The 22826-nt window shown below is 35.5% G+C and overlaps 1 protein-coding gene across 1 annotated transcript in view; it reads left to right on the top strand.

Annotated features, from left to right (window-relative positions):
• Positions 1 to 21036: 21036 nt before the first annotated feature.
• Positions 21037 to 22826, top strand: part of LOC111501995 (CD63 antigen) — a 38160-nt gene continuing 36370 nt past the window's right edge. The window contains exon 1 of the mRNA XM_023155936.2: positions 21037 to 21206. Coding sequence (XP_023011704.2) covers positions 21129 to 21206 — 78 coding nt within the window. The 5' untranslated portion in view covers positions 21037 to 21128. The remainder of the gene's footprint in view (positions 21207 to 22826) is intronic.

Consider the following 22826-nt stretch of genomic DNA (forward strand, 5'->3'; position numbering starts at 1 on the left):
TTTGAAATTGTACACGGTTTGGTATTTTTGTTTTAGCGATACAGAGAACACAATAATTAAACTTCATACTCTGATTGAGTATTATAAACCGGGAGCCCGTGACAGAAATCTTGACCCCATTTTTTACCGTCAGCCTTTTTCAGAGGACATATTTACAGCTATAAGCAATAGTATGAAGCATTGAACGAATTTTTTGCCCATGTTACACATGCTCAAACGTCAACTCTAGTTTGCGTGAAAAAAAAAGCTTCTTTGACCACCATTTTACCGTCTGCCATTCATGCGACCGGAAGGCTAGGTTACACAACCCACAGATGAAATAATTGGCAGACGGTTATATGGTGTTCCGGCTAAAACATGAATTTTTCATTCAATCAAAAAAAATTGTTAACTGAAATCAATTTTTTACCGTCTGTCAAGCACAGCGTAGACTAACAGTATCATGAAATGAACGAATTATCACAAGGCAGACGGTTTGCCGGTGTATCAATGATTTATAGGCATTAGTAAATTAACAATTTTTTTACAGTGTCTCTGAACTATTTTTTACCGTCTGCCTCTTGAATGTAAGAAAGATTCATAATTGAAATGTCCTGCGACAACTATTGGCATACAAATTGGCAATGTTTAAAGTATAGGCAGACGCGAATGAACTTTCAAAACAAATTATAACTTTTACCAACATTTTACCGTCTGCCATTGTTTCCTTGCAATATATATGATTTTTAAGTAGACGAATTGTCAATTGGCAGACGAATTGACCGTGTTTATACAACTGAAAAATATTTTTTAATTTGTAAAGAAAAATAATAAGTTTGTTTGACCAACGTTTTACCGTCTACCATTGTTTCCGTGCAATATATAACTATTGAATAGATGAACTGTCAATTGACAGACGAATAGACCGTGTTCAGACGAGAGAGGTAGACAATTTTCTATGACACAAGTGTCAATGTTACTTCATTGGAGATTCTCATCAATTTCAGTGGAGAATACCCCTGAAACGATACAACTTCTATTACCACTTTTTTCAGCAGTTGATTTGATGAAGTGGGAATAAATAATGATGAATGTACGAGATTTAGAAATACATAAACAATATTTTTATTACAATATCGACATAAAAACTAAATAACTTTCATCTGATTCAATGGTTCCTTGAGAAATATTCAAATCAACGCTAACATGGCTCGTTATACTGCCTTCTGAATCATCATCATCATCATGATCTTCAGCAATATTTTCATTCCTCAAATCCGCAACTTCCTCATCATTGAGCTGAGCAAATTCGGTGGGATCTACAACAAAAAATAAGGTAGTAATCTAATAATCAATTTTTGTGATACAATTTGAAGAATGTGAAAAAAATGCAAAATTTTTAAAACGATACGTGAACTTATGCTACTACATTTATTTTATTTAGATTAATTACGTAAGGTAGCATTTCCGATATTTTCATGCTGGATTTTCATTTCATTGAGATCTCATAATTTTTTGATACTTACATACCTGCAGATTTTAATATGTGTAATTTTCTTGAATGTTTTCAGGCGTATCAGATCCTTCGAACCAGTTAAATGTATACTGTCCATTATCATTGTGACACCAGCCATAATTTAATGGGTCTAATTGAGATGGAATTTTTTCAAAAGAATTGGTCTACATGTTTGATATATATGCTGTTCTTCAAATTTGTTGTTGTAACTCTCTGGCACATGGTAGTAGATAGGATGCGTCAAATATCCGAACTCTCGCTTCATTCTTGAGACTTTGGATAACTTATATTTGGTTGATCCATACATACGGCACAAAAATTCTTCGATTAATGGTGCAGTGTCGGCAATAACAATTGACAGGTTGTCTACTTAATAATTATATATTGCACGGAAACAACGGCAGACGGTAAAACGTTGGTCAAAGTTATTAGGTTTTTTTTTGCAAATTGAAAAATATTTTTCACTTGTATAAACACGGTTAATTTGTCTGCCAATTGACAATTAGTCTACCTAATAATAATATATATTGCAAGGAAACAATAGCAGACGGTAAAATGTCGGTAAAAGTTATTAATTTTTTTAAGAAATTGAAAAATATTTTTCATTTGTTTAAACACGGTCTATTCGTCTGCCTTTAATTTTTCTCTGTATTTTTAATACTGAAGTTCATATCTCACCAAGTTTTATACGGTAAAATTGGTTCAGAGACACTATGAAAAAATTGTTAATTAACTAATGCCTATAAATTATTATTTAACTGGCAAACCATCTGCCTTGTAAAAATTCGTTCATTTAATGCTACTTTTAGTCTACGCTGTGCTTGGCGGACGGTAAAAAATTGATTTTAGTCAACTATTTATTTTGTTGAATGAAAAATTCATGCTTCAGCCAGAGCACCATGTAACCATCTGCCAATTATTTTTTTGTGGGTTGTGTAACCTACCCTTCCGGTCGCGTGAATGGCAGACGGTAAAATGGTGGTCAAAGAAGCTTTTTTCATGCAAACTAGAGTTGATGTTTGAGCATGTGTAACATGGGAAAAAATCGTTCAACGCATAATATCGTTGGCTGTAAATATGTCCTCTGAAAAAGGCAGACGGTTAAAAATGTGGTCAAAATTTCTATCACGGGCTCCCGGTCTATTACTGAATTCGCGAGAAACTATTCTATGCATTTAAATCACCTGAAATGATTCTCAACTCATTTTTGAGTATGACGTATGACTTTTTCGCAAAAAAAAAACAGAATTTTGTTTATAAAACTGACATCTCAACGACTAGGTTGATAGTTTGATGAGTTTTCAATATCTTCCCCTAAATAGATGGCCTGTACATCGCCAGATTATGTTATATTTCAATTGAATGAAATCCCTTCAAATTTTCGAGCATAAAAAAGCAACAATTATACTTCCATGATAAGCTTACATATTGAGTTCAATTCAGCTTGAACTGACATACTATTTTTGTGTATCAATGATATCAATGAAGTACCTAGATGGAAATTGAAATATATATGTTTCCTAGAATTCCCAAGAGAAGTCTGGTATTTGAAGAATTCTTAAGGAAATGTCAGATTCTAAAGATTCATTCCAGATCACTAAAGTATGATACCCAAAACGTGTACTTCATATTTGAATGGAAATTGAATTTTTATTACATCCAATATGAAAGATTTGAACTTCTCAAATTCAAATATAGTATCGGACTGAATACAAGAGCATATATCCATAGAAAGTCTCTCACATCTGATTCCGATTCGTGTAAAATATATTTAATGAAAGAACCTACCCGACTACTGTAGAGATTACTGGGTAAAATGAGATCAAAGGATTGAGATTTCATTCTGCTACGGAGATTTTTCACAGCATCTCTGAAATTCAACCAACTGGGGATATAAGCCTTCTTTTTAATTGTGATTTAATAATATGCTGTCTTCTGAGAGGAATTCGAGTAGACTTTCAAGTTGAAAATCCTTCATCTCGAATTATATGTCGGCACACAAAATGTAAAAGTGGAAAATGAGCGATTGGTGATGAGGAAAATGCTTTTTTGACATTTCACTTTTCCATACGTATATAAAAAAATATAGAAAACTGACAAAGGGAGGAAGAAAGTAAACAACTTCAATAAAGACTCATTTTCGACATTTGAAAATCATGCGGAGAACTTCATTTGGGATACAAAGTGGAAGAAAAAGTCCAACTGAAACAACTACTTTCTAGGATATGAATCAGTTTCAAATGGAAATTGTCATTTAGCCACTATTCCAATCATCTGTTATCGAATTGAAACAGATAACATTCACAAAAATCCGACACAAAGAAATGTATGATATGAAAAATTTCACTCACGTAAAAAATTTTCCAGCTCCAACTTCAAAGTTTTAGGCACAGATTCTTGTCTTCATCTCCCCATCAACGTCATTCATAGAACAAAATACGCATTTTTTTTAAAGGGATACAACCTGTACTCCATACACTGCGAGTGAAGTTGTTTTCTAAAAAATCTCAAGTGATGTGAATATCCGTAAAGTATGTAGATTAGACTATAGCTATAATTCCGAAACAATTGTATACTTGATATGTGTGTATGAAGCTCAGTTAAGCAATAGATTTGAGTGTTTTGAGAATATAATAATTAAGCTCTGAAATCTTTTAATAAATTAGGATTACTCGTATATTCAAAAAATACCTATGAATCGTAATGATGAAAGGCTGATTTTGATTTGATACTAAAGTACGAAATGAATTTGATTGGCTTCGACGGACTTGTAATCGATATTCGTATATTTCGTTCCTCAATTTTTACTTTGTTGTAACATCTTCTCGCCATACATAGTTTATGCATTGAATTCATGTCAAAATTGGTCTGAGAAATGAACACTTCTACTTGAAAATTTTGTATTGAGAGTTTTACCGGCTACACGACATCATACACAACATTTTTATCAAGAAATATCTGTATTTAGGTAGCTCACGAAAGAAATCGATGGCAGAATTTATTCAAAATTCATTTTTTTGTTAACGATTGAAACATTACCTAAAATAAAAACCTTATTGTTTTCACGTATATTTCCGCACCCAACAACCTGTAGCAAATTTTTCATACATAGTACTCCAAAAATGTACGGTATTTGAGAGAGATAGTCATCTAAGGATGCTGTAGCTGCTGATTATAATTATTTATGAAAACGAAAGTAACTAAGGAAACGGTTTGAATATGGTTGCGATTCCCTAGGACTATAAACTTGTTACAATCAATTGCGATCTTTTAGAGCACAGTCCGTTCTCTCTTTTTACGTCATTAATCCATTCAGATAATTTTTATAATTTTTTTATGACAATTACTTTCTGAGAAACATGATGAAACTCTTGTTGAATCAAATTTTGATATTGATGGAAAGTATGGATTTTTTAATTTTGTATGTGAATGTAGGAAAAATAAGGTTATCAAAATTATGTAACATTCCATTTTTCCACGAAGAAACATCTTTCTGCAAATTTTGAATTGTAGATTGTAACATTTTCACTGGTACTCTCCTTATTTTATTGTCATAGTAATTGAAGTAGTGTGATGAGTGAGATAGGTACATACACAGATATATTCTTGTGAAGATGTCATACTCACGGAAGTTTGAAGAGACTGATGAAACAGGTGGTAACATTGCCTGGGTTGTGAACTGAAATCGATGCTTTGTGTAGAGAATGAAATTTCGAACGGATTGTTTTATGCCTGTCTTCATATTGTAACGGTTTAAATTTCTGAATTCAGAAGAATCAGTAGAGCCGCCCTGTAGGTTCGTTATTTTATCAGAATATAGCTGGGATGGTGGGTTGTCTAGTAAGCAGGAGTGAATAAAACCGAGGAAATTTTCATGGTCAGGATTCAAAAACGATTCAGATTAGTATTTATCGTAAAGCCAACACGGAAGCAAGGTTTTAGCTAGGGATCGTCCGAAACCTATAACATCCAAGGTCAGTCAGATTAATCAATTCAATATTTTCATTTCCTATTCTTGAAATATCGGTAGAGAATTCCATAACACATGTTTCAAGGTTTTTTTTTTGGACAAGAATAATAAGATCACCTATGAAAGATTCAGGTCGAGCACTGTCAGACCTTTTATTCATTTTTTTGGTGGTAAAACAAAAGCTTTCAAGGCATATTTATCTGGTAATGGGAAAAATTCTTCGGAAAAGCTATAGTTGCATCATACATATCAGTCTTTGAGATATGAGGAGACACTCTAGAAAGTACCAACGGGGAGCCGTAGCAAGTATATAAGAAAAAATATCAAAAATGATGATAACCCGTGAGTAGAAGCTTTTCTATATGCACCTAAGACAGCTGTTAACGGAGGTAATAATTATCGAGTTTGATTGAAGTTAATCGAAAAGTAAATTCTGGATAAATTAAGATTCAGGCAGTTACCTTTAACTACTCATTTGTTTCCTCATTTTCAATTTACGTAAAGGTCTATTTCTGTCAGTTCAATACTCAAATCTTTTGATTCGAACTTGTTCCGAAGTAAGAGTTCTCCAGTAGTAATATCGTGATCAAAACGGCCTAGAGGGGCGTATTATTATCTTTACTGTGAACGTTTTTTTGTATTAAGTATTGGTTCTTCAAACTTGATGTATATATATTTGCCTGTTTTTTTGAATTAGTTCGTTGCAAATAACATATGCAGTTATTACACATATTGAGTTATTACGCAGTTGGTGGTGAAGTTTGTGAATATTTCTTTATATTGATACCTAGCAATTTGATATAAATTTCAAGTTTGGAGCTTCGTTGTTGACTTTTTGGTTATTTCTCCAACCCCTTCCCTGTTGAATCCGTTCAACTGACGCCCCAGGACTTACTTTTTTTCCATCTATTTCGACTGTAAAAAAAACATATTCTCTTTACCCACGTCCAGCCCCGACAATAATCGACTAGCCTGGGCCGAACTATCTTTTGGTAATTACATAAATACCAAGGTAGGTTATAATATATAGAGCACATAGTTGTGATTAAATTAGAAATTTTGAGAATCAACGATTGACGTATATATAGATATCAATTCAACAGTGGATTCAATCAAATCATATTTTGAATTTGTTAATTTTACCTAATCGTAGGATGATCAGGATTTTTTTACAACCGATTTTTTTGTATATCATAGTTCTGTCAGGCACAATCGTAAAATCAAAATCATCAGAATCATAAAAATTACAAAATCATAAAAAGTATACAAGTATAAATGTATAAGAACCACTTAAACATGAAAACAATTGAATGCATGAAAACAGAAATGAATTGGACACAACGGGAAGATCGTCTTGGACGGTCTAGCTGCACTGTAAAACATAGGTCTGATGTTGCTTTCTACTGCTGAAGACTGACAGAATCCCGGATTTCAAGAATCAGAAGAGAACATTTGGAGAAGTGTAAACCAAGAGCCTCGAGTTTTCTCAACGACAAAACACAATCACTATAGGGAAATATTTAAGTTACTTCCAAAGCGGCCCCTGTGAGAAAGTAGCGATTCAAATTGGATTTGAATCGCCGGAGATTGAATACATTTGAAAAAAGGTTCTCAGGAAGCTTATTTCACATAAACGCAGTTCTCTACATGAAAGAGTTCATAAACCTTGTAGTTCGAGGTGTACTGATTCGAACCTCTAGACGATGAGCAGCCACAGTACCTCGCGTATTTCTGATATGTACCGCTCTTGGTGGAATCAAAAGTGCCAAGTTACAGGCGGATGGCTCTTTTCTGGAATGAATCCAGCAACTTCAGGGTATGTTTAGGGACAGAGTTCCATACATGAAAACAATACTTCAAAGAAGGTCGGACTTTATAAAGCATCAGAAGTTGCTGAGGTATGTTCAGTTTTCTGGTTCGGAACAGTGTTCCAAGCTTTTCGGAAGCAGCCTCCCAGCAATTCCAGTGACATAATTGTGCTAAGACATATTGGAGTGCCAATAAAACCGATGCCTGAATTTTTGTGGCATTGAATTGAACCTGGTTACTTTCACTCCAATTCGAAATCACTTGTAGATCCTCATTAAGATGTGCAACCTCCTGCTGCCGGTGAAGATGTGCCTCCGTAGCCTATGTCTTGCAATCCAAATGGAATGACGTGACAAATGTGCTGTCGTCAGCAAAGCAATATATTGCATTCTTGGTTTTCTTCGATAAGTCGTTGATATACAATAAAAAAAAGGGTTGGAGATAATATGGGAATCCGGGAAACACTAGCTTTGGTGGTGAAAGTATTCGAAAGATATCCATCGCCGGCCACTTGCAGGAGACGTGTTTTCACAAAGCTGAAGTATCCTTGATGGATTCTGGATATAAGATTCCGATCATAAGTTGTAATTTTGAGAGCATTGATCCTTAGGGTAAGACCCCTATACTATGAACAATCATAGGAAAGAGTAAAAAATTCCAGAACTTTGACACTCTGTTTTCTATATGCAGTGAAAATTCATGTTCGATAGTGATAATTCAGCATTTCCATTCATTCATACCAAGGGTAGGGATGCAAAACCCCATTAAAAGTCCCAAGTAAACCGTATTTCTTAATGTATTGGTGATCTTGAAGAAGTGTTTCCTATCCCAGAGTAACTAAGTTGGTCTACAGTAAAGAAACGAGTGAGGAAACGGAATAATTGAATAATAAAAAAACAGCTGCACTAACAAAACAGAGAACAATCCAGCGCTGTTCAATGAGTATAATGTCAGATTTTTCAATTAGTAATGGATGTATTTCATAGGTTTGAAATGACACTCAATAAAGCATTCAGCCTTGAATTTGTAATTGATATTCCATACCAGAATATGAAATGTTTCTCAAGAGACAATATAAGAGTCGAGCAATTTACAAAACTTCATACTTCAGCATTGGACATTCCAATTCAGTCATTGGTTAAAACAATGTAGGTACGTGTGGCAGATACCCCATCATCTTTAGAGGGCATGGTCTATTCAGAGCAATGTGAACCGTCTGAGTATTTCCCACCGTTCCAACGGTGTGAAATAACTTGAGACATACCTTCCAAATCGAAGACGTTGCACAGGTGCCTGATTGATCTACTTCAACTCTCTCTTTGCTTTCAGTACGCTATATACAGGCTGATTCACGGTGGATGGCACATTAGACGTTTCTGGTGAACCAGACAACGAATCACTTTGAAAATTCAATGGAGAGCATATTCGGACATTCTCTAGCCAACTAAAATATTTTCGACAATTCAGTGTTGCCGATTCTATTAGAAAGCAGTAGCAACTTTGATTTTTCAAATGGAACACTCTGTATATAATATTATTTTTGGAATCTCCAACAATTGCCCGACAACTTTTCTTGATATTTCCCTATACCTATCTGTTACCTTTTTCGAAATAAAAATTAATTTCAATTTTTTTCTTCGAAAATCATGACTTCTAAAAATGCCGATATCTTTTAGTTAAGAAGTACTATGATATCGAAATTTGGTTTGGAGTTAGGTGATACTTGGACACTTCCCACACGTCAGCCTAATCTCCGTTACTTCAATACAGGGTGGTAAAAAAATACAGTTTTTTCGTTTGCTTGAAAAAGTTGCTGAAATTTGATTATTTTAAATGGAACACCCTGTATATTATAGAAAATTCGGAAAGCGGCAACACCGCATTGTATAACTCGCCTGTGAATAGTACGATGTTTAGCGTAACAAGTGTGAGTCTTATAATGACTTGCTGTAAAAAATAAGATTGATTATTCAAAGTAATTATTTTAAAAGAATTGCACGTGATAAATATATCAGTGCCAATAACTTTTCATCATCAGTTACGGGGGAGAAAATAATAATATCATCTATATATCGGTAATCAAATAAAAAAATAATGAATCAGGAAATATAAAAAATATGGCTTTAATTTCCCACGATGGATGATGGTGCTTGAAGTTTTTGGTAATGTCCTGAAGAGATGACGGCAACTTGTAACAGTACTCTTATGTGAAAAAATGTTACACTGTTACATGAATATATAGTTATATATTTAGAAAGCCTCTGGTTTGGGACTTCACCTGCGTAGATACAGTTGCAGCTTCACACCTTGCCGCTACATCCGTCTACTGAAAAATTAGATGAAATATTCCTGAACCCACAAATCAATTCAGAATTTTCTATGGACATCCAAAAATGGAGTAAACAGATTTATCACTTTCCAATTGTCTCAGAAGATGCAGAGGAAAATAAACAAGTTCTGGAACTATCTTTCTTTCCCAAATTCGAAAAAACCACCATGAATATATCTGATTCAGTTTCAAGAAATTCAACTTCGAATTCCTCATTCCGTTGGTCCAATGATGGGAAGAATCATTGCATCCGTGATTACTGGATAGAAAACAGCGGTAGCAAACATATCACCAACAGCCACAGCACAATTAGATCAGTGATACGTTCCTCAGTCAAAACCCTTGGGCTTAATGAATTGAAAAATATTGGCAATATTTGTTTCATGAACAGTATAATCCAATGTTTATCAAATACGAGATGGTTACTGGAATATTTGAATAAGGATGAGTACATGAAAGATATCAATACTAATATTTCTAGTACGAAGGGTGCTTCAATCAAAGCTTTCGCAGAAGTTATCAAGGAATTGTGGTCAGAAGATCTGATAGAGCAGTGAACACAGTCTCTTCAAAAAGTCAGATTGAGAATTTTGTCCTTCGATTCAAGGGTCGTGCGCATCAAGACGCCCAGAAATTCCTTCGTTATCTTTCAGAAGGTTTACATGATGACGTTAATAGAATTATTGAGAAACCTAAACCGACCTTAACAGAGATGAACGAAAACTTGAGCGACAGCGGAAAATCACGAAAATAATGGCTAATTTATTTGAATACATATAACTCTAAGATTGTAAATGATTTCGTTGGTCAAGTAAAATCCACGGTGGAGTGCACACATTGTGAATATTCATCTGTAACCTTCGATCCTATCTGGAATTTATCACTCCCATACCACAAAGAACTGGCCAATTGAGTTTATCACAGTGCTTGGATTTCTTCACAAGAAAGGAACCTTAGGATGGACATGAAAAACCGACATGTTCAAGTTGCAAGGAACGAAGAAAATGCACCAAGTCTCTATCGATCCATAAGTTTCCCCGTATTTCAGTCATTCATTTTGAAAGACTTTCTCTAACAGAAAGATTCAGAAGCAAGTTAAATGTTACCATCGAATTTCCTCTAGATGGATTAGATATGAACCATTATGCAGCAGATGATGTGACTCCTTGTCGCTATAATCAATATACACTTTCGAATCACAGTGGGTCTACCTACAGCGGACATTATATAGCATTCTGCAGACATCCTTATACTGTCACGTGGCACGAATACAATGATTCACACGTGTCACCAATTTCACCAAAATCGCTTGTGAGTGGAGATACATACATCCTCTTTTATGAAAAAAAGGAAACGAGTTTTGAAAAGTTATTTTTGAACTGTTGATTTTAATATTTTAATGAATATATTTGTTATTATTTTAGCTTTAAAAAAAAGTATAACAGAAGAAAAAATGTATAGTAGAGGTGTTCTCAGGAAAAGTAGAAATCTGATTTTCTCAATAAGTACCAATACTTCGGATTCGGCTGACGAAGGTGATTCGGATACTGGACTCGATCAAACTCATTATATAACAAATTCCGAAGTCGGAAGCTTTTCTCAGTTGGATGAGTTGGTACTCTCCGGAAGGAACCCCCAGTAAAGGAAGGTTTCTATTCTAAATAGGTATAAAACCTACTATTAAATGATCTACAAAGTGATGAAAAAGCAATAGCCATACAGCATAACAAATCCAATTAAGAAATAATGCATAAACGCAATTTGCTGAAGCAGAGAGAGACCAAGCCGCTTATCATTTCACATCACCTTGGTAACTATCCACAATATTCAGAAATATTTTCAGAGTCCAGAAATGGAGTTTGGAATTCGCAAGAGTGAAGTCGTGTGCCATCTAATAGAGACAGGCATAACTTGGAATGTTCTAGGTATTGACAACATTATAAATGATAAATATTAGGTTCGAATTCATTGTTGGCTGGTGGCACCTATCAGTAAAGAGCATCACTAGGAGAGTACGAAATGGATTGATCGTGATCGAATATAATATATATATATATATATATATATATATATATATATATATATATACAGGGAATTTATAAAATAGTTCTGAACAAAAAAAACGTTACATCGGATGCGCATCTTTACCGGTTGCATTATTGAATGAGGATCTAAAGGTCATTTCGAATTGGGGTGAAACGAACCACGTTCAATTCAATGTTACGAAAACCCAGGCATCAGTTTTCTCCAAAAAGATAAATATCTCCGAACCGGATATAATAATGTCAAGACAAGCAATTCCGCTTTCAGCTTCGATAAGTTTGTTGGGGGTTGATATGGACACCAATATGTTATGGCACAATCATCGATGGAATTGCAAAGGCTGTTTCTTGAAAGCTTGATACACTGTTTCGAACCAGAAAAGTATACATACCTCACCAACTTCGAAAACTTCATGAAGCTCAGATCAGACCTTTAGAGTATTGTTCTCATGTATGGAGCTCCGCTCCCAAACATACCCTGAAGCTGCTGGATTTCATCCAGAAAAGTGTCATTCGCCTGACTGGAGATACGAACATCACTTGTAACTATGATCTGTTTAAAATCTGTTTTTCCGTTAATCAGCTGTCGCAGCCATACGAACGACAACTCTCAGAAGTTGAGAATCTTGTGCGAGCTAAGGACTAACGAGGTCGTACCTTTTAACGTGTGATTCCTAACACGGAAATGATAGTCTGGAACATCGAGGAAAGGTTGGAGATTTGTCTCTTTTTCATAGATACTTTCACAGGAGGTGTTCATGTGACTTGGCACATTTGAATCCACCAATCGCAGTACATATCAGAAATACGCGGCGGATTGTGGCTACTTATTGTTTTGAGGTTCAACTCAATACACCTCGAACTTCACTGTTTAGGAACTCTTTCTTTTGGAAAATTGTGTTCATGTGAAATAAACTTCTTGAGAACGTTTTTCCAAATGAATTTAATCTCCAACAATGAGAATTTTTCTGTAGTAATTGTGTTTTGTCCATGAAAACGTCTTACCGAATTAGGGTATTTTCCGTTCATGAATTATTAAATGAATCCGTAAATGATTAACTTTTGTTAATAACAATGGACCAGACACATAATGAGTGAAAGCTGGACAAATTTCTTTTGTACACAGTTAAATTGGAAATTGAATTTGATGCGAATTTATGATGGAATTGATACTAACAGGCAACAGACACTTCCTGAACGTCATTCACCCCATTAAGATAAATTTAGCGGGTCAGTTTGACAATACATTCAACCACATTTGGGTGGCCATCTACCTATAATCGAAAATAGCCTATCAGGCAACACAATGACTTCAACGGGTCACTATCGTGACGCCTAATTAAAAGATAAAGTAATCAATATAGCTTTTATCAGAGCCGTAACACGCTTATCTCGCTCCGACTAACTACTGTCTAATGACAACACTGCTCGGGCACAATCATGTAACGTATTTCTCCGGATTTCCAGGATCTTTAGATATAGATGGTGTTTCTCGACTGAGAACGCTCGACCGGAACTTGGCTGAAAGCTTCGTGATGTCTTTCGGAAAGTAGATGTGGTGTGGCGGTCTTATACTGGGTGAAATCGAGAGTCTGCCTGCTAATATCTGATTTGGTTCTAACTCCAAAAATACAAATTTTACAGGAGAGACAAAAAACTTCTCATTTTCCCAATAAAGTGAAGGTTTCAATACATATACAAGAGCTGTGTAGGCACTATTGTGGGGTTAGGTTACTTCATATCTGTGAAAGATATGAAGTGAAGTGATAAAGTGAAGGTTTTCCATTAAATACAGGAGATAGGCCATATTCAAGAGCTGTATAGGCACCATTGTGGAGTTAGGTTACTTCATATCTGTGAAGGAAATGGAAAATTATATACAAGGATGTTATCTTTATTCATGCAACTCTGAAGCTGAACTTGAGGAATAGTGAACTTCTACAAATGTGGTGAACTATCATAGTCCTTCTTTAGGGATACTTTGAGGCTCATGAGATCATGAAATTTCTCATCTTTAATGGGTATAGGATTGGGAAACATCAGTGGCAAGTCATTATAATTTCAATTTTTTTTATCTTTCTTGTTGAATCTGCATGGTAATTATGTCCAGGTCTCAAAATGAGAGATTGTATACATGATGCCATTTTCGTCATAATGAAGTGCTCTTATATTAGTCACTTTGGGATTGCCTGTTGCTCTTCCTGGTCGAATAGAGTTGATAATCTGAACATGTTGGAAATTTTTGAAAAAAGTGTGATCTAGGTACTTTACTGTGTAGGGTTCTGGATTGATAAGGGCAGTTTCACATTCTTCGACATAATCCGCGGGAACGTTGATAATTTTCTTCTTATGTTTTCTCTCGATAGTGGAATGCATTGAGTCGCACGCCCTTTTTCTAAATATTTTTGTGTACAATTACTTTTGTTTGTTTGGCAAGGTTAAAAAGAGCACTAGAAAGAAGGGCATTTCGATTCTGGCATGTACACCCGTCGCTCTACAGAATTATTTTATCAAAGCGATCTCTTTCGGGTAGGACGTGGGTTTCTAGGAATTGGTAAATGATTGAAGCAAACGTGTTTGAAGACAGACTTGCGTCGTTCCCTTCATGCCATAAAAAGCAGAACCCATCTTTAGTTTTCATATTGAAAATTGTGAAGATATGTACCTACTTTCAATTTCGTTTTATAATATAAACGTTGGATTTAGGGCTCATAAGAACTGACTGCGAATCCATTGTAAAAATCTTCATGTTCTCAGCCGTTTTGTCGAGCCAACTCTTCTTTCTTTAAATGTTGCTGGGAGGTATTTTCATCGATGTTTTTTCTTTATAACTATGCAAATATCACACTCGTCTTTCTTGGGTGAGAATAGAGACAAATTCAAATCATCGAATGTATTAGAGAAGGTCGCAATGGATATACGTGATGAATCTGTTTCCGTACACCAATTATCCTCGTAAAATCTATAAAGTTCCATTTTCGGTTCGAGATATAGCTTACTGGTTGATTTACAGCAGTAATGCGTGAAATTGTCTTTCATCTACTTCAACCTTTCTTCGATTCATTGATATTTCAGTTTCATTGGTATCTTTACATACTCTGCTATTTTTATGCTCATCAATCATCCAACGCCTTACAGTTCTGACAGGAATAGAGAAAGTGTTGCAGAACATGGTTTTGCATACCCTGATTCTAGTAGTTGTTTCTAGATGATACACGTATGAAAATTCTCTTCTTGATTCGTTTTCAACTTTTCGATCTCTAGCTCTCTTGATTGGCAGTTTTTCAACTAGTGCTGAGAGGAAAATTATCTTCTCACTCCACAAAAGTTCCCAAAATGTTTCGAAAATTTGTATCCTCTGTTGATCTGATATTCCTTTACATTTCGAAGCTGATTTTTCCCCACAGTTGCACCTTGCTCCCATCACTTTGGCTCCTTTCAGTACATTGAAATCTCATTCCTCCCCCTGCTTCTTTTTTCAAAAATATTCCTTTCCAGATTTTCTAATCAATTTATATTTGTTTTTTTCTAGGTTGCTTGATCTATATGTCTTCTTTTTCTGCGCTTTCTCAGAGAAATTTCAGCTGCTCCTCCATTTCTTGGCATTTCTTCTTGATCTTCTTTGCCACTGATATCGGTTTCCATGTCACTCTCTCTTTGTTCGTATGTCTCGTCGTTAGAATCAGAATGAGAATTAAGCTCTTGGTTATCATTTCCATGCTCTTGATTATTGTGTTCATAATATTCGTGAGTCTCAGTTTTCAGAGTATCAGGATCTAAAGTGTCAGGAACTAACGTATCAGGTACTTGAATATTAGCAGGTTCTTGGGTATCAGGTTCATGAGCAGCAGGTTCTCGAGTATCAGCTTCTTTAATGGCAAGTTCTTGATGAGTATCAGGTTCTTGAATACCATTCAGATCTCGAAAAGTGATTTCTTGTTCATGAATACAATTCAGTAGATATACTATTTCATCAGCTGCTTGCAATATTAAATCATCAGAAATTGAAGCTCCAGATGTAAATATTGCATCAAGATCATTATTTTCAACCATTTTATCTACTTGAATGTCGCATGCCTCAAAGAATACTACATTTTCAGTAGTTAATTCAGGAGGTAAAGAATCCAAATTCATTTTATTAGTGCAAGTAGATGTCGGTTTGATAAATAATTTTTTTTCCGAAGACCGTATATCTGTTGCGGAACTGAACGTGGTTCAAATGTTAGCCCGGTTCATGTTATTTTCTATATTGAATGAATTTTTTGAATCGACACCCGCCATGGTGAGCATTCTATATGATCTTGATTGTTTGTTCATTCTGTAATAGATACAGTGAATAATTATGAACAATCGTGGGTAAATTTTCACTGAAAGTTGATAACATAGATTCCAGAAATGGCCAGTAACATTGAATTCAATTTAGAGAGCAGATGACCAAACTCCTGTCTACAGAAGATCTATGATGGCCTAACTCCTCACCAACCAATTTGTGGTGAAATTGAATGAAAAATTACTAGATATCTCACCTGAAACTATTGTTTATAAGCTTCATAAACCACCAAGATTCATTTTGATTATTATAATCGAATAATACTCACTTTCGAATGTACATTTCAACACATAACAAGAGAAGACATGCACACACACTTTGCTCTCTGTGTTGAAACTGGGAGTTCGGCAATTTGCTTATTGAATTTGAATGCAGTGGAGTTTCGCAAAACGCGTTTCGTATATTTGAGCGCGAAGAGTGGTATGTTGATGATAGAACGACTGTCAATAGATGAGGTGGTCGTTTGACTACCAGAGGGCAGCGAAAGCTCGATTGCGGCATAAAGTGGAGTTAGGACATATGCATCTTAGGCCGACGATTTGCAATAGAAGAAAATTCATTTATTCATTTTCATCTTCAATAATCATGTGACTTGATAATATGCTACTAGTAATACTGTTTTACATGCAATTAGACAAGTTAGACCTCACTTATACCTTTTATAATATAGGATATCAAATGAAGGACACTTAATAAAATCCTAAAATTGTTATTTTGTTACTTCGTAATTATATCTGAATATAATAATCTATTCGTTGATGACTAATTATCTAGTTGTTGCTCGGCATATCTTGAAGAATGAGAACAGAATAAAAGGCGAATTTAAATTGTTTAGACTTGAAGTTTAGATATTGGGAAATGTATGATGCGAACTGGAGGTGTAGGTCGAATTTCAAACAGTTCGATCTTCACTATCCTACGTAATAAGTAGTAGAACTAGGTTAATAGAAAATTAGTCATCAACGAATAGATTATTATATTCAGATATGATTACAAAGTAACAAAATAACATTTCTAGGATTTTATTGAGTGTCCTTCATTTGATGTCCTATATTATTTGGTCTACAAACCCGATCATGTGAAATATGTTTCATGAAACGAATTTTTATAATCTGCTCAGTTTACCCAATATACTTTTCTACACAAACCTCACAGAACATTCAGTTAATCCCAGACTTCTCGTTTTCCACCTTATTTTATTTGCAACATTCATTGAAGTATACTATGTATTTTCAAGGTTATCTTCATGTTTCAATCGTTAAAAAATTTTACCAACCCATTGGGTTACCTTGGTTCATTCACAAGAATCAATATCTTTGAATCTACATATCAACCTTTCATTCAACTACCAATTTTGGAGAGCAACACAATTTCAGCCAGATACATCTAGTGAGTGGCTGTATAAATTATTATCCTACAAATTCCGAAATAGATGTTGTTGTGTTGAGGGTGGTGTCTTCGATATCTTAGTCACTTATTGGTATAGAGGTTTCTGACACAAGATACAAGGCCTATTGCGAGGTGCCTGAGACCCTATGCAATTTCTGTCGGTTTGTGCAGTATATGCATCCTCAGTCTATATCATCCACCTACAAAACGTAGCATAACAACATTGCTATATTATTGTTGGGACAGCAGTTGTTTTACTTTCCAAGGTATACTGAATCACTTGTGGGGAATAAGAAGTGCAAAATTCAATGTAAATAATTATTCAATACGTTCTGCTGAATATGAGGTAATATACATAAAGTCCTCTTTGAAAGATAATGAGAACAGTACGCAATCAAATCACACTGTTGGGATAGTCGTTCTGATTATGAGAACCTCACGAGTGCAGAAGGCTATCTTTTTTCACATGATTTCATAACCGATAATCCCCTACCTCACGAATTTGGTGTGTAATTATCGGTTGATTATATCACTCTTTGAATGGGCTACGTAGTTTCTTTCTATCATACCAACAAAGTGATAGAGGTGTTAATTTCACCACCACCCGTTGTCTCGGCTAGGTAGGATATTGATAATACCACCAGTAAAACAATTGAAATACATACCGAGTCTCAAAGAAGTAGGCCCTTCAAGCCACAACAACTGACTTGTTTGGATGCAGATTTCCATAATGTTGTAGAAGAGCTCAACATCTATCAAATTAACAACGACTTTCCGTATCAAAAAGTTGAAGTTTCACTGCAATCAGCCTTGATAATGCAGAAGAGATGGTCAATTATTTCTAAAGCTTTTTCCAGAAAAATATAGTACTTCAGAAGCATACAGATCAAATTTGTTTGTCATACCTTACCGATTTGATGTTGACCTGCAATTTCAGGTTCAATATTACTGATCAATGTTGAACAATATTTTGCAATGAAACTTGTTTTAACTTGGGTTGGGGTAGAGTACTTTCAAAATCATTGGATCTATTCGACCCCTCCAGGGTATATTATGACACACACTAATGTTATACTCGACTGAATGAATCGAGCTGGGTGAGTGATGTTTCACAGTTGGCAAAAGAGAAATACTGCCAAATGCTCAAAAGCTGATCAATGGTGCTACATGGCAGCCACAGAACTGTGTTCTGCTACCGGAAACTGAATTTTCTTGGAATTTGGTTGACAGACCTTCGTATATTTTCGTCAAACTAGTGAAGATCTCGGCAGACTTTCTAATGAGCAAGCAACAGAAAGGTTTGACATGGAAAGTAGGACTCCTGCGATCCACTTCAGAAAGATGCCCTCACATGACTGCGGAAAACAAACTGCACTCAGTAGCCAGAACATATACCTCAGTCACGTTTAGATCAAACTGTGCAAATCTGGAATCGTACTTTCAGAAAAATTCTCTCGAGTAGCCATAATGACACACTAAAAAAATTCCAATTGACTGGTTGTTATTGATGTTCAAGGTGCAAGATTGAAAATTTTATGGACACAGCAACTTTTTCACATTTGTGAGTCAATTTGGGTGAATCATTCTTTGAGAGTGAACTTCTGCTGTTCTGTTCAGGTAGAGTGTATTTTTCCTTCTGATACAGATTCTGCTTAGACTACTCAATTCATCACTACTGTAGTTGTATTAAGGTTCAGTTTTGGCCTTCTCGAGCACTGGATACCACTTTCTGTTGATTCGTATACCTTCTTATTTTCTGTTTGGGATGATCAGAGATCTCAATGGCCTCCCTATGAAGTAGTGCGTATAGCGATGCGCGAATTTGACTTGTGGTTTAGGTTGGATTCTACCAATCTCTCCGCATACAATTCAATAGCATAGATATCCGCTTGAAATACAGTCGCATAGGTCTATGGGCAGGTTGATATCTCTGTCTTAGGTTTGCAACTTTAAACAACTGCAGCAGAGCCTGAAGGTGTTTTTGATCCATCTGTGAATCACCAACTATCTGCTCTCAATATTTCCTTCTCCTGGATGATCCAATGCTCTATACTCGAGAACAGGACTGTATAAGGCAGTTCGTCATTTCCAGAATGCTATGAGTTACAGTATCAACCAGCAGTTCAGTATACTCTGCATTACATCGGTTCATGCCATTGTCGATGTGCACAAGTCTATATGCAGTCCATCTAGCCTCAATCTTCAGAAAAATATGAAGAGGAGGATATATTTCATCATTTGTCTGACAATCATCACAAATATCTAATGGATTTGTTCACGGCATAGACCCAAAGTCGAATCCTGCGACATATATAGGAACAGTCAGGATTTGTGTAAATTTTTTTCCAAGTGAGCGTTCCAGGTGAGTTTTTCATGAGGGCACCACCGGGGGAAAGTGGCGTTGAATCGCCAATTTTATCCTCCTGGTGAAGGGGATTGACACAGTTTTGTTGAGGTTGACAGACATCCGCTTTCTCTGGCACCAACTGTGAATCACCTCCATCCTACTTTGAAAAACATCACATGGTACCCCTCTCGACGTGGACCTTGCCAAGATGACAAGGTCATCTGTATGAGCTTGAAGATTCATTTCTCTTTTAACAAGAGCATCAACCAAATATCCATCGGAAGCGACCACAGGAGGGGAAATAGTACCCAACTTCGAGTGCAGCCCCTGGTGACCTCGAACCTGATGGTCTTATCGCGAAGAGTCGTAGTTGAAGTTTTATTTACCAGCATGGCAGTGACGATCGATTCAATGCATTTTCCAGCCAGTGTTGATCCTATAGATTTAGGTAGTGCATTGTCAAATGGTTCTTCAATAACGTGAAATACAGCAATCTCCTTATTGTCAAGAGATTGGGAAATTTTCTCTACAAGGATGTTTGATGCTTAATTTGTCGATTTACCGATTTGAGATACATACTGGTTGGCGAAACATATAAAGCTACCTCGGAGTCCTTTCAACAAGAAGGATGTGAGGCTGATTGGTCATACCGATTTGGGGAGTGGCTTTTTCCAACCCACTTTAGGTACATATACCACCTTTGCTACCAACCAGATGGGTGGTACGTAGTTCCACACCAAGCTCTATACAATTTTATGAGAATAGGTAAAATCATTCCCAAACAATTTTGAAGAAGAGCTGGATATATACCATCCTCTCCAGGATATTTTTCGGCTATTTCCTAATGCTATAATCTTATTTTTATGCAACCCACTTTGACTCTCAAGGAGTAGTATATGTATTTTTCTGACTTTACCAATAGATAGCGCTGCAGTTTTTTGGCAATAACATCACACATTGAACTATCGACAAATTCTGAAACAGCAATAGTACTTATAAAAAACTTATACAATAAGCGCGACATTAGCAAAGTTTTTTGTTTTTTTAGATATGCATGTTATGTGGTTTTCATTTTCAGTGAGAGTAAAATAGCTCAGCAAAATAGCAAAATGTATCCCCCAAAGTGAAGTACGTTTTTGTACTGTCTGTTTATAGTGAAATGAATAATAATTTAGGGCAGTGATTTTTCCCTACAAAATGAAAGACTCAAACACTATATTCTCACACTCATGAAGTACGCCAACGCCAGATAAAGTTTGTTTATGTGTTTTTAATCTTCCACGTCAACCAACTGAATCGCAATCTTATCTGAACATAGATAACAGGTACCACAATACGTTAACATTCAACGCGATTTCACACAGTCAGTGAATTTTGTTTCATTATTGTTCTGTTGTGAAATATTAAGTTTTCCAAAATGATCAGGGAGAAAGAATTGAATATGAACATGCGATGTATCAAATATATGATTTTCGTCGCAAATTTTATGTTTGTGGTAAGAATTTGATTTTCACATAAGTCTTAGGGTGTATGCAATAAGAAATTTACAATGATTGTGTTCAGTAGTTGGTAGCTGATTTATTCATAGTTGAATCACTTGTTTAGACGAATTAAGAAAAATTGGAGTCGTGAAATTATCAGTAGTCCATGACTTTCTACATGTTTGCGGAAAAAATGAGTTTTTTATCTTCTGGGGCGTGATTCAGAGAATGATAAAATAATTGTTATCAGGCTCAACCACTGAATCAGCTCACGTTTAAAAACATTTATTATTTTTTCAAAGTATTAACATGTGTGAAGATTTTATTTTACGAATCACATCAGCAGTAAGGTGGTACTCATATTCAGTGAGGTAGTCATACTTTTTGAAAGAGGGTATTCAATTCGTGTGTGATTTGGTATTTTGAAATGAAATACTGTTATTTCAACGAAATTTCATTAACGAATTTGAAAAATAACACAGATGTTAGTAGACCAGTTTGCATTGGTTAGTAGTTGAAATTTGTTCGTATCTGTGAAATGATGGGTTGATGAAATTTTTGAATATCGATCAATTTTGTGAAGATCAAACTGTTGCTCAACAAATGAATATTTCATTTAAAAACTGTTTACTTCTGATTATCACTGTAAAAAAATTTCGAATGTTGATAATGAAGTATCTATAAAAATCTTAACGAATACCTGATCTCATCAAGTGTTGCCTTATTTACAACCTCATAAAGATAGTGAAACGAAAATTAACAAATATTCAGTTGTATTTAGTAGCGCGAACATGAATCCTAATAGTGATAATTTACACTATATCTCCAAGCTAATAAGCTGTACTAATTTGTACAGTAAATTGAAATACTTATGAAACTAGTACGTTTTACTTATCTGCGTAGAAACAAAAAAGCTTTATCAGTAACATCATGTATTCTAAACACTGCGATAAAAATTATCGAACTTCATTATATTCCGCTCTTTAGCGGTCATGCAAATGATGTTTATCGATTAAATTTTTTTATTGCTTTCGGATATATTGGGTTTTTCTTACGTTATTCAAGAAGATGATGGAAAACAAACAATACATCCTCATTGCCACTGTTCAAGCCGTTCAATTCCTAGAAATAGAGACGTAAAGGAGTTAGCGTTAATGGCCATGTTACGATTGCGCACGGCTGATGTAAATCTCGTAGTAGGAATGGGTCAATTGAGGCTGAACCTATGGCGAAAAGCGCTTACTGCGCAACCTCTGCTGCAGGCAACCAGTGATGCAATTGAACCAGGTTTGTGTTTAATAAATCCTACAGAATACCAATAAAACAGAACACAGAGTCAGATGCTACAAATTCAATACGCATATATACAGACGGCTCAAAAACCAAAGAAGCCCCAGGATGTGAAGTGTACTCCAGAGTGTACTGCACTGACAGCAGACAAGCCCTATTAGTCTTCAACAGGCAACGTGTTACCTCAGGGATAGTACCAGAGTGCCACCAAGATTTAGTCAAAGCCTCGGTAGATGATACCATTATCCTGAGGTGGGTTAAAGAGCACGGCAGGAGTAAAGGTAATCGCATTGCCAACTCTTCAGACAAGAAAGCGGCTGGAGTAAGAATTTCAGGAACCAGTG

This window comes from Leptinotarsa decemlineata, unplaced genomic scaffold (assembly GCF_025532065.1).
Source record: "Leptinotarsa decemlineata unplaced genomic scaffold, Ldec_3_MD MMD2_tig00000008_RagTag_RagTag, whole genome shotgun sequence".
In the NCBI taxonomy this organism is placed as follows: domain Eukaryota; kingdom Metazoa; phylum Arthropoda; class Insecta; order Coleoptera; family Chrysomelidae; genus Leptinotarsa; species Leptinotarsa decemlineata.